We start from the raw sequence: 16,919 nt of genomic DNA, 5'->3' as shown, positions 1-16,919 counted from the left end.
TGTCACTCACTCAGGAATGCAAGTCCTAAGTAAGAACATTCCACTAGCTTAGGCAATGTCATGCATCTACCCTGGTGGCCAGAGAGCAAAGAGAGGAGACTGACCTTTTTTTTTTTAATTTTTTTCCTTCTATAGACTATACACAATGGAAGGTTTCCCTCCTGAATTGGAAAAAGAGTAGCTGTCTAGATAGATACAGGACTTTTTTTTTTTTAACCTGCAAATAGTCACTATTTTCATAAAACAAAAGCAACAAAATAATAATCTTGAGTTTGTTTTTAAAAATTAAGATTTTTCTGGGACATTGTATTGAAGTCAGAGAATCCCAACCCTGTAATATATTATCTGGGTTAGCTTGGGAAAGGAAAATAGCATTTCTAATTCCTAATATGTAAGTTTAAAATAATGATACCTACTGAATAGGGTTATGTTGAGCTATTTACAGTGCCTTAAAGACCACTGTGTGCATTAAATTTTTTTTGAAATATCGTCGATTGACAGTGTTGTGTTAGTTTCTGGTGTACAGGTGTGCATTCAACTTTTAATGACCTTTTACTGCTTAGTCAACATATTATTTGATTGGCATGATTATAATTTTTTAAAGTTAATATGATTTTGCTGCATAATGATTCTGTTCACCTATCTGTAATTTTAAAATAAATGATATAATTTGATTGCCTTTTTTTTTTTTTTTAACAGACAGGCTAGCCTCAACGAAGCAGCTGAGAAGTATTATGATCTGGCGGCCAGGCTGAGGCCTAATGTAAGTACCTTCCTAATGAGAAGCATGACTCAGAGGGATAGACTCACAGCAGGTGAGAGTTTGAGGCATAGAAGCCTTATGATCCTGGGGATTTTTCTCTCTGATCTTTTATTTTGAATACGCGCTAAATGGCTGATGCAACGGTAAAATCTGCCCATCTCCAGTGTCTTTCTTTTTCCAGAGGTACAAATTGCTGTTTACTATCCTGTGTGAAGCACTGTAAATTTTCAACATTTGAATACAGATTTTAGCATTATTCAGTATTTTGCATCTGGATGACTTTTAAAATGAGTTCTTCGAAAGTATTTTTGCTGTGATGTTACATACCTGTGGACTTCCTCACATTTCAAATTTTTTTTGATTCTTACATAGAGTCAAACCTGAAGCTGGGGGTTTCTTTCCATTTCCCCAGTCTTCATTTCTAATAACTGTGCTTTTCAACTTGATCAAGTATGTTTTTATTAGAACTTTTCCCTGGGTAGTCACACTTTCATAAAGTAAGATGGATATAAATGAGATCATTACTATTGAAATAGAGTAACCATTTATGAGAAAATAAGAACTGGTTTTATATGGGTCTTCTAAGCCCTTCTTTATTCACAGTCCATCACTGAATTTCCAGGGCATTGCTTTTATCCTCACACACGCTGCCCTGCATCACTCTCCGACTCTAAAACCTCTGCCCTGCTCTCTAGATCTATACTGTCTGTTGAGAAATGTGATTTTCAAACAGTAATGAAAGTGTACATGTGATGCAACTACAAATAATAGAATCAGTCTCATCTTTACGGTAACTCATTCTTTGGGCAAACATCTATAGAATGCCTGCTTTGTGATAGGATACAGAAATTTTATACCCTAAAAGACCACACAGTGTAGCAGAGAAGACTGAACATAATCAACTAATTGAAATACAATGTGGCGGTTCGTACACAGAGGTATAGACAGTCCTGTGGGAGCACAAGAGAAGGATTAATCTTTCCTGAAAGCAACCCGTATAGGAAGTTAACTTTTTTTCAGGAGACTCAATCATGTAAACCTTAGTCCTGAATCTAAATGTCCCCACTTTCATTAATTATGAAGTGCTTTAAGAATCAATAAGCTGTTTGCAACAGAAGAGGACAATTTACTAGTTATAATAGTAAGAACAATAACCACTAAAATTTGTTAAACACTTATGTGTTGAACATTGTGCTGAGTACTTCATGTGACTTCTCTCATTCATTTCTCCAACAACCCACAGATACTTCTGTGATCCCCATTCTGCTGAAGTTCAGAGAAATTAACAACTCACCCAGTACCACAGCTAGAAAGTAGAATCACATTGTAACCCAGGCTGCTGGTGTGCATAAGAGAAAATTTGATGGTAAAAATGCAGTTATATCTTAGAAAGAAAATGTAAGCCAGAAGTCTAGGAAACCGAAACAATAATGGTCCTCTCATTTATTTATTCATAAAATATTTAGTGAGCTCCTGTTAAGTGCCAGACACTAGATACTGGATACCCAGCAGTGAACACAACTGGCAGGTGTCTCTGCCCCTTAGGATCTTATAATCTAATGGCGAGGAGACTGAGCAGAGCAGATAAGTGAAGTCTATAGTATGTCTTACTGTGGTAAGTGCGCTGGAGAAAAATGGAGCAGAAACAGGGAATTAGGACAGGCAGGGGAAGGTACCCTAGAGGCACGGCTTTGTAAACCCCCGAGTTTGGGCATCTTTATGTAGCATTTCTAAGAAAAGGGTTGGATTTTAGACCTTTAACTTACTAATATAAATTCATTAAAGACAGGACCCAGAGTTTTTTTGTCTTTCTTACTGTCTTTCTTTCCTTCCTCCTTTTTCTTCCTTCCTTCTTTCCTTTCTCCCGCCCTCCCTCCTTTCCCTTCTGTTTTCCCTTCACATTGATTAATACAATGATATAATACTTCTTATACACACACACATACTCTGAATGATAAGTTCAACCTTTATTTGTTGAGTAGCTTGACTGTCACTTTTATTTTTGTTAAGTCATCGATCAGATGGTTTTCTTCAGCGAGTTGTAGTGGATTAGCCAGAGAAGGGCTGTCTGAACTCTCTGACCTTACCTACAAAATGAAAAAGACAATGAAGCACTAGAAGATGTAAGCCTGACTTATGAGATTATGTATTTTAAATGACTGGCCAAATCATAAAATCAATATTTAATCTCCCACTTGAAGCCACTTTTTCTGAAACCTTAAAAAACTTTCGTTATAAACATGCTGCAGATTGCTTTGGAAAAATGCATTTATTTAAATAATATTTTCCTTATCTGGCAGGAATGAATTAAATATTTTGTAGATTTGGATAGAATAGGAAGTTTATATTTAACAATAGATAACTGATATTACAGTTGCTGGAGCAACAGATGTGGTCTCCCCCTAATCTGTTTTATGAATTGTGTTTGGGTGTCTGTACAAAATGTAGGAAAGTAAGATGCCACCAAGTTGTCACTGATAAAATAGAAACCTTGACAATAGTATAGGTTTCTATTCTGAAATGAAGAGATTGATTTAAACAACAGCCCCAAGTAATGATTTATTAGCAGTTAGCATGTGATCTAAATTAAAGCATCCATCTGACATTTATCTTGTTTATAGCTGTTTATTCCTTTTGTCATAAAAAGATTCTATGTTATTTCTGTACTTTAATATATTTGAGTTACCTGTTTATATGAGAACATAGTAAACAGACCTCAACTCTTATTCCCTTTTTTTTGCCCACTTTTTTTTATTAAAGTATAGTCAGTTTACAATGTTGTGTCAATTTCTGGTGCACAGCATAACGTTTCAGTCATCCATATACATACGTGTATTCCTTTTCACATTCTTTTTCATTGTAGATCACAATAAGAGTGAGTATAGTTCCCTGTGCTATACAGTAGAAAGTTGTATAAAATCTATTTTATATTTAGCAATTAGTATCTGCAAATCTTGAACTCCCATTTTCTCCTTGGACCTAAAGATCATCATTCTAAGTGAAGTAAGCCAGAAAGAGAAAGAAAAATACCATATGATATCACTTTTATGCAGAATCTAAAAAAAAAAAAAAAGACACAAATGAACTCATTTGCAAAACAGAAACAGACTCACAGACATAGAAAACAAACTTATTCCACTTTTTTTTTAATGGAGGTACTGAGGACTAAACCCAGGACCTCGTGCGTGCTACGCGTTTGCTCTACCACTGAGCTATACCCTCCCCCCATTATTCCCTCTTTTAGTTTCACTAGCTTTTCTATTTTCCTTGTCTACACTATAATCTAATTTTACCCTTATTTTTCATAGAGCATTTTCTTCTATTGTTTAGTTTCAACTACAATAATCAGCAGCTCTGTATGAGGACTCTGTGGATGTTTCAGCCTTGCTCATGTCAGGTCATGACTATGCAAAGGACAATTAGTGATTGCAACTCTTGTGCATGAGCACTTATTATCATCATATTAAGAAGATTATTGATTACCTGTAGGATGGATTTCTTTCTTAGTAAAATACCTATTCCACTTCTTCAATATGTCCCATGATGAATTGCTTTATTTTTTCTATTCTACAAAAGCCTTATTTTTCTGTACAACTTACTTTAAAATTATTAATTGACTTTTTGGATTATTTCATATACAAAGAATTCTGGTGACCAAATGCTAAAATAATGACAAATCTAAATTAGCATGCACATGTAATTTTAACTTTTAGATTCTGACATTGTCTCTTCATCAGGGATATTTAATACATTGCCATTTACTGAAGTACACATTTAGAGAAATATATTTATTACAGAAATGACACCAGAAAAATTTTTATTTGTTTGTCGAGGGTGATTGCTCTAAAATTAAACCTCATATTAAAACATTTTTCTAGTGGGAAAGCTCTTTCCTAAAATTGCCATTTTAAGTTTGCACACTTTCAGTTTGCCATTTTTATAAATAAAATCGATCTTTCTGTGGCAGTTACTTTAAAAAGGCAATACTTTTCTGTGTCTTCTCTCCTACTTACACACATCAAAAACTGCTGACTCTTGAGGACTGGAAGGAACATTAAAAGGAAACTGTTTTGTTCCTCCTGTGGGAAGTAAACCAATTTCTGCATTAATTTATGAATTTTTAATTTTTTTTAAAAATGAGAAGGTTGGGGAATTTGCATAGTACAAAGTCACTTACTTCTACTTGGCTTTTAATAAACTCTAGAGTTGGAAGAGGGTATTTCCTAATGATCAGGTCTCTAGAATTTGTATTTTTCTACCTATAGTTGTTTTAGGTCTGAATTCATTCAACTTCTTCTTCTTTTTTTTTTTAATCAAGTTCCAACATTGTGTAAAGCTCTATGCCAAGTGCAGTAGGATTTCAAAGGTATGAAAAATTAACCCTGACCTTGAGAAATGTGCTATCTAATGTGGGGAGAGAGGAGAGGAGAGGAGAGGACACACAGATCCAAATCCTCACGCTTCGGGTGGTAAATGATGCTACGAAAGTACTCTGTGAGTGATGTAAGCTAGGGGTTGGAAAAGGACACAGGAGAGAAAAAATTACTTTCAGCTGGATTGATCCTAGAAGACGTTGAGTCAGAGTTGGCAAACTTAGAGAATCTTGAAATGATTGGATGTTTATAGGTGAAGATCTTAACAGGAGGAGAAGAAAGGAGAGAATTCTGGCAGGTAGAGGCATGTGACTGAACGAGGACATGGCCTCAGAAATCAGTAAGCGTATGTGGTTAACACTGCCAGTGAGGGGAGTCGAGGCAGAGAGAAAAGGTAGGGGCAATAGAACTGCCAAATAATAGAAAATCAGATAAAAGGCATTGACTACCACGCTAAGAATGAGGAGTTTGTAATCTAGGATTAAGTTAAGCAGGATGATGTATTGAAAGTGGGAATTTAGGATGGCCATTTATATGATGTAATGAAGAATGTGTATTGCATTTGAGAAAGTAGAGATGGGAGATGCAGCTTTGGGAAAACCAAATAAAAGGTCATTATAATAGTGTAGACAGAAGGCATAATAGATCCTAAAGTACAGAAACACAGCAGAATGGAAAAGAACATGCAGGGGAAATATGCAGATTATTTGTAGGATATGAATAAGAAAATTTATTGGCCCACTAAGCGTTGGGGGGAAAATATCCTGCACAAAAATAGGACAAAAGACTGTGTTTGTTTTAAGAGGAATGTGTTAAGTTTGGACCAAGCAGATTCTAAGTGAGAGGGAGGATGTTCTAATTTTCTGTGGTACATTCCTATCAAGTGGGCGATAGGGGAAAGGCCATCTTTAGGGACAGAGAAGTGAGATTCATTTGCAGGAAGGAGATAGCCTCAAAGCCGTGAATAAGATGATCAAAGGAGAGAATGTCCAAGAGAGAAGAGAGCCAGTTTCACACCCCTGAGCATCTCTGCATTTGGAATATGGGGCACAGAAGACATAAGGCAACAGCAGGATATAGAAATCATCACTGGTGAGCAGTTTCCATTGCTCCTAAACAGTAAAGAAAAAGAGGGCTGAGAAAGCCATTTGATTTTGGAGGATAAGGTGACACGGACCACCTTCACGAGTTCAGTTTCATGCAAATGACATGGGCAGGAGGTTTTAAGGCGTTGAGGAAACAGAGAATGGGAAGCAGAGAGTATAAACTTCTTCTGTAAGTAAGTGGAAATGAAAGAGGGCCATACCAAAGAGATATTAAGTATGTATTTATTTAATACTAAAGACAGGTGTTAAAGGGTGTGTGTATGTGTGTGTTTAAATATGAGGTTAGAAATTTCAAACCACCAGTAGATTACTTCTAATTTTGATTCAGCTCTCTGACTTTTATGCTAGATGTTGGCTTCACCTTTTATATCTCTATTATGTATACTATTTCATAAATGTTTTCCAATGTGCATTCATGACATATGAATTCAAGGGGAATGTGTTCCAAGGATCAGATTATACAATAGAAAATTACACGCATGCATTATACCTCTCCCAGGCACTTAGGACACAAATTATATCAGAGCATTATTATGAAACCAAAGCTGATGCTATTTGAGCTCTTTAGCAATGATTATATGTCAAAAGATCAAATGAGAAATATGAGATTCAAAGAAATGAGCTTACCGTAAGAGTGAAACTGTGTTACGAGCTAGTACGTGGATTCTATAGTACACTACTTTCAATTTGGACTGCCCTTTTTTATGGTAAATATGGTAGTGGAATGGGATCGGGAGAGATGGCTCTGCTGTAGAAATAACCACTAAGATTAGGATCTGGGGGAAAAGGTTAAGAATTACCTTCTGATAGAAGAGATAGAAAATACTCTGAGTTATAGTTGTCTTCTGATGACAAAGATATTCCTCAACCCTAATTAGAATAAGAAAGCATGAAATTAACTTAAACAGATTCAGATTTGGCCATATAAGGGATTTGGGGCAGAGGGGGTATTACTGAGACTGCTGTTTCGTTGGGGGAGTGGAAATGACAGCATTAATAATAATTTGTCTGAGAAGCAGTTAAACCACATTTCTGCTTGTAAATGGAGGAAAAACCATATGGCCTCTTCCAAAACTTTCCACAAGCTTCTGTGATGTGGGAAAATTACATACCGTGTGCCTCTTGACTTTCAGGCATTAGTAATATACGGATCCCAGAATCATCAGATTGACTTTATGAGGAAAATGTGTTTCATAGTGCAAATAGATTTCCCACTCTCACTAGGCACTTCAGTTTCAAATATTTCTATCTGTTTTACAGTCAGAAAATGGAGTAAGTTGGCAAACCCAGAATAAATAGGGTTCCATGAGGGAGAAATCGTCTTCAGCTTCCCCTACCTTTTACCTGCTTTTATTACTAAATGGAGCCAGAGATGTCATTGAAATAGACTAGTATTTATTCACACATACCCAGATTAAGTCAGCAAACCCTAATTCTACTTCAGTTCATGAACAGGCTTCATCTCATTGTTATTATGTATATTTATGAACCCAGCAGTAGAAATCAAATGTCTAATTCTTCTCATCTAATTTCAGCAAAACAGATGCTCACTTCCCTGAGAACTTCACTTATGCCAAGATCAGTTTCAGTCCCATCACACCCCTTCAAGCCCCTTTCTCCTGTAGATCCTATTTCCAAATTATTTAGATGTTGCTTTTCTTCTGACAAGTTACAAAGTTGAGTTTTTGGTGCGTTCTTTTCTGTCCTGCCTAAGTTGTCGTTGCTTTATAGTACACTTCTCTTTCCAAAATGTTAGATAAACCAGGGGAAAAAAATGTATTTCTGAAGTGGTTACTGTTTTTCTTTTGTTTATCATCTTGTATAATAGCTCTTTGGGCTTAGGAGACACAGATGGTTCGTACAACCCACTTGTTTACTGACTGTTGGTGTGGGCTTGTTGTCGCCTAGACTGGGGTCAGATATCTGGGCTGAACGAAGCTGACTTTACATTTTCCCATCCTCCGTGTATTGTTATTCATCATAGTCCACATGCAGTCATTTCTGAGCACCACTTTTTGAAAGTGTGTGTATGCGTTGTGTGTGTATTTTAGATTCACAACCAGAAAGGGGGGGGGGGCGGTGAGGGGGATGTCAGGCCTGGGCAGGAACTCGTGGCTCTTGGCTATAAAGTAAATCAGCTTGAGTACTTTGGGGTTGAGGAACATCAAAACCTTTGGGAAATTCCACTTAATTATGTTCCCTAAATCCAAGCATGTTTGTTTTTACTCACATTTCTTTGTGGGGGTATCTTTTGCATAGATTTATGGCTATAATTGTTTGAATTGTGGGACCACACACTAAAATTTCATTTAGTCCCTTCTCCTCCAGAGACACTGAATTCCTGAGTTTTGGGGGTTTTTCTGTTTTGTTTTGTTTTGTTTTGTTTTGTTTTGTTTTGTTTTTATTTTTGTTTTAACTCAGCTGATCTAACCACATTAGCCCACATTCATACCTGGGAGTATCAACCTGGGTGGACCAGTAGCTGCCACCACCACAAGGATGTGACCTCCCCACTACCCCCAAACACCACATTCCTCATAATCCCCTTTGGTTATTTCCACAGCTGTCCTCCCCCATTTCCCTTAACCTTTGAGACATTTATGTTTCTGATCCTTGATTGGCCATATGGGGTCGTGTTTCTCTAAATATGCATGGAAACATTGACAAAAATGCTGCCTGACACAAAAATTGTGTCTGAATCTTCACCCCCTCCCTCTTTGGATTGTTCTGTAACATTCCGCTCCTGTTTTTGTTTCCTCTGCTCCTAATTCCTTGTTATCTATCTGTACTCTCACATCTACAGATAAAAATTATTTTATACTTTACCCTCAAGACAAGTAAAAGTTGGGCAGATCCTGAAAAATTCAAAGATTGGTAGATGACTTTATTCTTGAACGTGCTGTGTCTTTGTTAAAGGAAAAAAAATATATTCTGATGCTTATAAAAATAGTAAGGAAGACTTTATTCAGGACTATTGTGGTGTCAAGACTGTGGAAGTAGGGGAGAGAGACAAGGTTCAACCTGGGATACGGCAGGGGCAGCTGGGGATGGTCAGTGGACTGAGAATTACTAAGGGACATCAAGGGCAGGGAGATTCTTGATAAGCAACTTAACAGAAGTCTAGCCGAAGGCCCCAGCCAGTGTGATCAGATACCAGGAATGGGGCAAGTCTAACTCAGTTGACTTAGTAGACTTCTTACTACAGCTTGAGCCTAAGAAAAGGCCCAAGGATGAGGCTTAGTCAAAGAGGGGGCTCAGGGGCATCTGTCTCCTTTAGTCTTAGAGAGTCTGCGTCATCCCGGACATTGTTTCCCCAGACTGAGTTGTTACAGTGTTAAACTTCTTGTCCCTAGATAATGTCAGAATTAAGAGTTTCTCTTTATCCACGTAAGAAAAATTTGCTTCAGTATATTGCTGTAAGATTGTCTTTGCTAACAAACCCTAGAAAATAGCTGAAAATAATGACATCTTTAAGGAGGCGAAAAAGCGTGTATGCTGCAAAATTTTTTTCTTTGTCTTAAAATCAGCTGTTACTTCCTTAGATACCAAGTTCCAACAAATGGCCAGTGTGGTGCAGTATTCCGAGTTTTATCAGCTATCCTGATCCCGCATTGTGGTTACATCAAAAAATAGTAGAGAACTCAATTTCTTAGGAATAGGACATTTATATTTGACTAACTCTCACTATTCCTTTGCGGTTTTCATCTCCATTTTTTGTTGTGTCGCTTTCTCAAGTGAGATCTCTACTGACGTCATTCCCAGAAATAGAGCTTTATGACATTGTGACGTGTTATGATGTATTATGACGCATTTGCCCTTTTGAAGAGTGAGTGGTAACTGAAAGAGCGCAAACATGCTGCCGTTAAAGACCTTGTGATGAGAGTTTGAAATGGTCCATCATCGAATTGGTTTCATTTTAAAAGTAACTTCCTCAGCTTAGAAATGCTGCATTAAAGAGAAGCAATTGTGAAAAGATTTGTTAGAATGCTTTACCAAAATTTTTATAAATATATAAATACATGAATATGTAAATATACATATGAATGTATATATATAGTACTTACAACAATTTATAACTAAAAAAAAAATTTCTTAAATTACATGTAGAAGCTGTGTTTTTGCAAGTGTGATATGACCATTCTCAACAAGTTCAAGAATGAATAGATTTAGAACACTGCTACTGCTGTCAATCACTTTTTTTTTCTTATTCTCCTTTCTAAGTTACTCTATCCTTATCTAATTGTTTAATCACATGAAAGATGACCAGATTTTCCCCATGGACTCTATACTTGTACTGCAATTTATTTCTGACTCCACTTGTAATTTTCACTGGTTGTTTATATGGGAATCCTAATAAAAGCTATGGAAACAAATGAGTAAAAATCCTTAATACAATATTAATTTAGTTTTCCTGTAAGACAAATTATTTTTCTTAAATATACAGTGCATTTTCCACTATCATTCCTGAAACCAAAGGTGGTTTTCCCTTTTTCTTAAGAAAGTTTAACTGTCTTTTCCCACAGAGCCATACTATTTTTTAAATTTTTGTAATCACAGCTTTCATCTGTTTCAACTGGTTGTGCTCTTCTTTGTAACCACAAGTATGCTATTATACATAGCTATCAGCAAATTAGAGCTATATCCATCCCACCCCACATGGCCTATGGGCCCTGATTGGCAAAAAGTGAAATGACATAGGTTTTCAAGCTGAAGAAGCAGAGCGCCTATTTTATGTCAGTTTCTCAAATGGGTACCAGGGATATAATGAGAACCAAGGATGTGATTCCTGCCCTTTCAGAGAAGGAGCTGATGCAGACTTAGCATTTAATTGTGTCTTAATTTTTTTTTCATGAGTGGTTTATGTCATTTGTCTTGAAAGTTTGCATCTTCCACAGCTCATACAACAATGCCTAAAAAGGCATGAACTCAATCATTTACCATGTTGAGTCTTCAGAGAATATTTAGGGACTTCAAGGAACATATCAAACAGAATACTATTCTGTATTGCTTGAAAGGCAGTGGTTACTTTACCCTGGGCTGACTCATACAACTGCAGTAAATATGCTTCTCATTTTCTCCTAAAGATACTTTATTTCCTTTAATAAGCTGAAGCAAGCAAAATGACTTAGTGCAATGTTGGTTTAGGATTTGGAAGGCCAGGTACTTTGGACAATAGGTTCTTACTTATCTGGCAGTTTATTTGTGAAGTTTTGCTGTTACTGAATTTCTGTTCTTTAAATGAGAGTTACAGTAGAATGGATGTATCACAACAGATTTTATTTCTACTCTGTTTATTATGGTCTAGAGATCTATTTGAGGAAAAGTTGGTATATTAAGGTTATTGTGATTTCATGTCCAGTGCAAAAATGTTTAAATACACAGAAATCTAAAATTCCTCTACATATAAATAAAGTAATATTAATATTCTCCTTTAACAAATTCCTTGAAAAAAAATAAAACCTACTTGGAAATATGCTAAATTGATTGTAGGTTGTTAATCTGTTAAATGAAGCTTTATTAATAGACTATTACAGCATAAAGTCTTACTGAGTAATTCAGAATTGATCTTTCAGTCCTTAATATTAGTCTGCTCCAAGCACTTCCTCATATGGCTAAACTAAGTTACTGGATATGGTAAAGCTGTTTATGTAAAAGGAACTATAGCATGAAGATATTATATGACTCAATTCTTTTTAAAACTTGGTTTGAATTTTCAACTCTGCTTTAATGGAAATTTATTACCTCCTCAAATATATGCATGCTATAGCACTTAAAGTGTGCTTGAACGTGCTAGGCTCTGGGAATAACCAAAGTTCTGCCAGTTGAGTGTTGGCAGTAGTCTTAGAACAAGTCAGGATCCCCAGTGAAGGCAGGAATGGTAACAAAACATGATACGCACCATCAGTAAAGCTTGACAATCAAGGGGAAATTCATCATTGCAGATTTTGGAAGCCTATTTCGAACTAAACGTTTTCATAAAATCACAGTGTGTAATGCTAAATGATCCTTGATACAGTGTAAATTTGATATAGTGTAGCACCTTCAAATATGTATCAAGTTTTTCTTTTAATATATTTTCAGGAACCTATATCCATCCAACCCCACATGCTATAGCTTATATATGCTATATGTCAAAAAGTGAAGTCTTAAACATGAATGTATGTTTTGTATACCTTAATAGCATCACAAATTCTTAAATGTTTAGGGCTAAGATGTATTCCACTTATGGTATGGCAGGAATTAAAAAAAAAAAGATACCTACTTCCTGCATGACATTTCACAAGAAAAACTTGGGGTTTCGCTTTCCTGAATGAGACACGTGTAGTGTAGCACATAGAATTCATCTATTTACTAGGTGTTGCTGTAAATAACATCCTTCAGTGATGTCACTGGTTTTGAAAGAGCAGTCTGTGTAGTGAAGTCCCAGTGGAATCATGCCATTTTCACCAGCCCTGGTGGGTGATATTGGAATTAGATGGCATGGGTGGACTAAACCAGGCTTCACCTGCACCTGGCTCTGAAATTTTGAGTATGTTGTGGACTTCCCTCAGCTTCATTTGCTCACTCTGTAAATGGAGGTAATAAAAACTACCTCAAAGGGTTTGTTATGGGCATTAAACAATACAGACAGAGCACTTAGCATACTGCTTGGTGTGTAGCCAGTCCTAAATTATTTACTTTGCAGCAATTTGCCTATGTATTCTTAACACAGAATAACTTTTTATTTTTATTTTTATTTGAAATATAGTCAGTTTACAATGTATCAGTTTTTGGTATACAGGATAATGTTTCAGTCTTACATATGCGTACATATATTCATTTTCACTTTTTTTCAGTATAGGTTACTACAAGATACTGGATATAGTCCCCTGTGCTATACAGTAGAAACTTGTTTATCTATTTTATATATAGTAGCTAGTATCTGCAAATCTCAAACTCCCAATTTATCACTTCCCACCTCCTTCCCCCCTGGTAACCAAGTTTTTTTCCTATGTCTGTGAGTCTGTTTCTATTTTGTAAATAAGTTCATTTGTATCAATTTTTTAGATTCCACATATAATCTAAATAATAATGATATCATATGTCATTTTTCTTTCTCTTTCTGGCTTACTTCAGTTAGAATGATGATCTCTGGGTCTATCCATGTTGCTACAGATGGTATTATTTTATTCCTTTTTATGGCTGAGTAGTATTCCATCATATAAATATACTACAACTTCTTGATCCAGTCAGTCGTTGGACATTTAGGTTGTTTCCATGTCTTGGCTATTGTAAACAGTGCTGCTATGAACATTGGGGTGCATGTGTTTTCAAATTAGAGTTTCCTCTGGATAAATGCCCAGGAATAGGATGGCTAGATCATAGGCTAAGTCTATTTTTAGTTTTTTAAGGAATCTCTATACTGTTTTCCAGAGTGGCTGCACCAAACTCCATTTCCACCAATAGTGTAGTAGGGTTCCCTTTTCTAGAGAGAATAATTTTTAAATAAAGAAGTCCATTCCATTTGCCAGGTAACATAAACAATGAATAAGTTGATGTTGCCCATCTCAGGCTCAAGCATGCTCCCTTCCTCCAGGCATTTATGATCATGCTCACTCCCTCCTTCGGCTGCCATGCTCTCCTCCATGGCTAGCTCTGGCGCTTTCTTAACTATCTGCTCAAATAACACCTTATATCAGTAAGACTTCCCGTCCTGCCCCATAGCAAACATCCCTGTACTACTAGTAATATACTTTACCTCTTTTATCCTGTCCTCCTGGGCTTTTTCTTCTTGATCTGATCACCATCTGCAGTCTACCTACTTTCTTACATCTTTACATGATCTGCCTCTGCTCTCTAGAACATGAGCTCTGTGATGGCAGGGACTTTGTTTTCTGTACTTGGCTTTCCGCAGCACGTACAGTGGTGCCCGGAAGACAGTAGGTGCTCAGTCAATATTGTGAAGGAACTCCCGGGAAGCTTCTGTCCCCTCAGTCTGTGCTGGCTTCCTGTCCTTTCACAGCGTGGACATCTTGCAGCACGGAATGTGGTTCTTGTGTTTTCAACATGTTGTTTTAAACATGTCCTCTCCCCCAATAAAACTCAGCCTCTAAATGCAAGCCAACCACAACATGGGCTGCTCAGCACAAAACACGGTGATCTTTTACAATGCTGGAAGTAAAACCAAACGCAACAGGACTGGCTGCCAAGAACACATTGAGAGGCTGTGCTGTGGTTTACTTCAAGAGCGATTTCAGTGATTTTTTTTTTAAAAAGAAATTTTCAGGAATAAAGTTGATTTTTAGCTCTCACTGAATGTAGAATGTTGAAATCTCTCCTGACCCCTGATGTGCACCTCACCCCTGAGTCCTGTTCTCTAGTCAGTCTGCTTGAGTCTCAGGAGACAGTGATCACTGTGAACTGGGAGCTCCATCTAATTTTAAATGAATTCATACTCTCAGGAAATTCAGAGTCCCCCAGAAAGTTGGGTCTCTTGATAAGTGTTCATACATTTAGATTCTGAAACTCAGCCCATGGTTGAAGTGACAACAAATCGAACAGAGTAAATAGATATAAACCTTTGGACCAGCTGCTAGAGACTGTATAATTTTGGATTTTTAAGTGTATTTATTCTTACCTAGAAAAGCAGTATAACCCTTGAACTTCTTTGCTTGACCTGATGGTATCCCTACTTTACTGACGTCACGTTTATGCTGGAAAACACAAACTAAATAGAAAGGTAGAAGCTGATTTTATAAAACCACTCAGACTTGATTGAAAACTGGCCAATGATTTTCAAAAAATGAACCTCGAAAGGGCATAGCTCCCTCTCAACAGATCACTTACCCTATGTAAGATTTCCATTCTGAAAAAGCAATGATGAACATTTCAAGGCTAAAAATAAGAAGGATATGTGAAAAAAAACTTAGGATAAGAATAATAAGCCAAAACATTTTCCTCCCCATAAGTCAGTTATATGAGGAAATTAAAAGACTAGATTTTGTGATTTATTCTGCTGTGCTTTTGGGTGTAGAAGACTTACTTTGTTATTTGGAGCCACAGTAGGAGGAGAACATCAATGAAAGGGGAAATGACAAAAACAAAACCAAAACAAACACACAAAAAGCAAAACTGGTGAGGCACCTATACTGAGAGGACGAACGTGCCAGAGACCTAATACGACAAGCCGCAGCCCGGCACATCCGTGGTTTTGTGTCAACCAGAGGAATGAGCCGGAAGGCCGTAGTCTCCAGAAAAGAAACTGCCTCATTTTAAGAAACCTGATTGTGGTTAAATAATTTTTAAGATAAAAATAACAAATTGGCTGAACTAGCATGCATGCTTTCCAGGGAGAGTTTCTCTTTTTCCCAGACTCTTTCCTGCCATCACTCTGACTAGCCTGGTAGTGAGTCTGTTGGGTCTTGCCGAAGCAAGGACCGGAATGTTGACTGCACTCCTATGTCATGGTGTGGTGGTGGTGGTGTTCTGACTGTTTGTACTGGGGTCATTGAATCATCATGACTGGAAAAGAGTACTCAATTTGAGCCCCTCCACAATGTACATTTGCTAGTAGTTCTTCCGTGAGTTCCATCGGTTGAGGAAAAGAAAAATAAGGAGTGGAAACCAAGGAGTGTGCTTCCATTTTTTTAAACTATGCCTTTGAGGAAATGTCTTGATGGAGTCAGTATTTGTCCTCACTTCCCTCAACAGGGAGGGATAAGGTTTACCGAGCATTATCCTTTATCTGCCTTACCTTTTCCTCGGAAGTTTTTTATTTGCCCCAGAGAGAGGGCAGAGTTTTACTTATTTAGTTTCTTAATGGCAATCCATACACAGTTTCCATCATGCTACACATAGTTTTGCATCTCAGATTTCTCTTTGGGAAATTCTGTTTGAAACTCCGTTCACAAAACACTGGGTTGTTAATGGTGTGTATTCACTTGAATTAGGGAGAATATTTCTTATGCTTTGAAAATATTGCCCTCTGTGTATACTGGAAATAAAGGACCATGAGAAATAGGACCACAGAATGAAATTAACACTGTAGAAATTAACCCTCTGTTTGAGCTCAATTTAAAAAAGATCCTGCATGGCCTCTGCTAACATGGTATTCCTGAAGTGTTTCTGAAAACAATAGGGTAAATTTACTGTCCAGTTAAAACTGATGAGAAAGTCGGCTTTGAGACTCTTTAAATAAACACAATATTCTACATTCACTCTGGAACTGTGTTTTAGATTGTCTATAATATTCTTGTTTACAATCAATGCTAGTAAATTTTCAACCACAGCTAAGATAATGGTGGTATAGCTCTCTTATTTACTACTAAATTTTTAATCTACTGCTTGCCATTGACTTTGAGCCCAAATGTTATTTTCTGAGAAGAGAAATAGTCATCTTGACTTTGTGTTATACAGTGGTTCTCAGCCCTAGCTGCGTGAGAATTGCCCGGGGAGCTTTTGTAACATACTGAGTCCTGAGTCTCACCAGACACTCTGATTTTAATTGGTCAAAGACAGAGCCCATCATTCCTAGTCTTTAAAGCTCCTCAGTTGATTCTAATGTGCAGTAAGATTGAAGACCCCTAGTTTAAAGGCTAGCATTCTGTTCTTAATTGGCTTTGCTTCCATCAGCCAGTTCCAGCTAAACCATTTACTTTGTGACCTTGGGTCTGTCTCTTAACTTCTCTGTCTTTCAGT

At 36.9% G+C, this 16,919-nt stretch overlaps 1 protein-coding gene across 3 annotated transcripts in view; it reads left to right on the top strand.

The window, feature by feature from the left end:
* The window catches only part of TMTC2 (transmembrane O-mannosyltransferase targeting cadherins 2), a 481,539-nt gene that overhangs the window by 433,880 nt on the left and 30,740 nt on the right, over nucleotides 1-16,919 (top strand). For all 3 annotated transcript variants that reach the window (XM_032493821.1, XM_032493820.1, XM_006189277.3), the window contains exon 11: nucleotides 700-763. In XM_032493821.1, the coding sequence (XP_032349712.1) occupies nucleotides 700-763 (64 nt within the window). The remainder of the gene's footprint in view (nucleotides 1-699; nucleotides 764-16,919) is intronic.

This window comes from Camelus ferus, chromosome 12, assembly GCF_009834535.1.
Source record: "Camelus ferus isolate YT-003-E chromosome 12, BCGSAC_Cfer_1.0, whole genome shotgun sequence".
In the NCBI taxonomy this organism is placed as follows: domain Eukaryota; kingdom Metazoa; phylum Chordata; class Mammalia; order Artiodactyla; family Camelidae; genus Camelus; species Camelus ferus.
The sequence above is the reverse complement of the archived record's forward strand: the minus strand, read 5'-3'. Positions and strand labels throughout refer to the sequence as shown.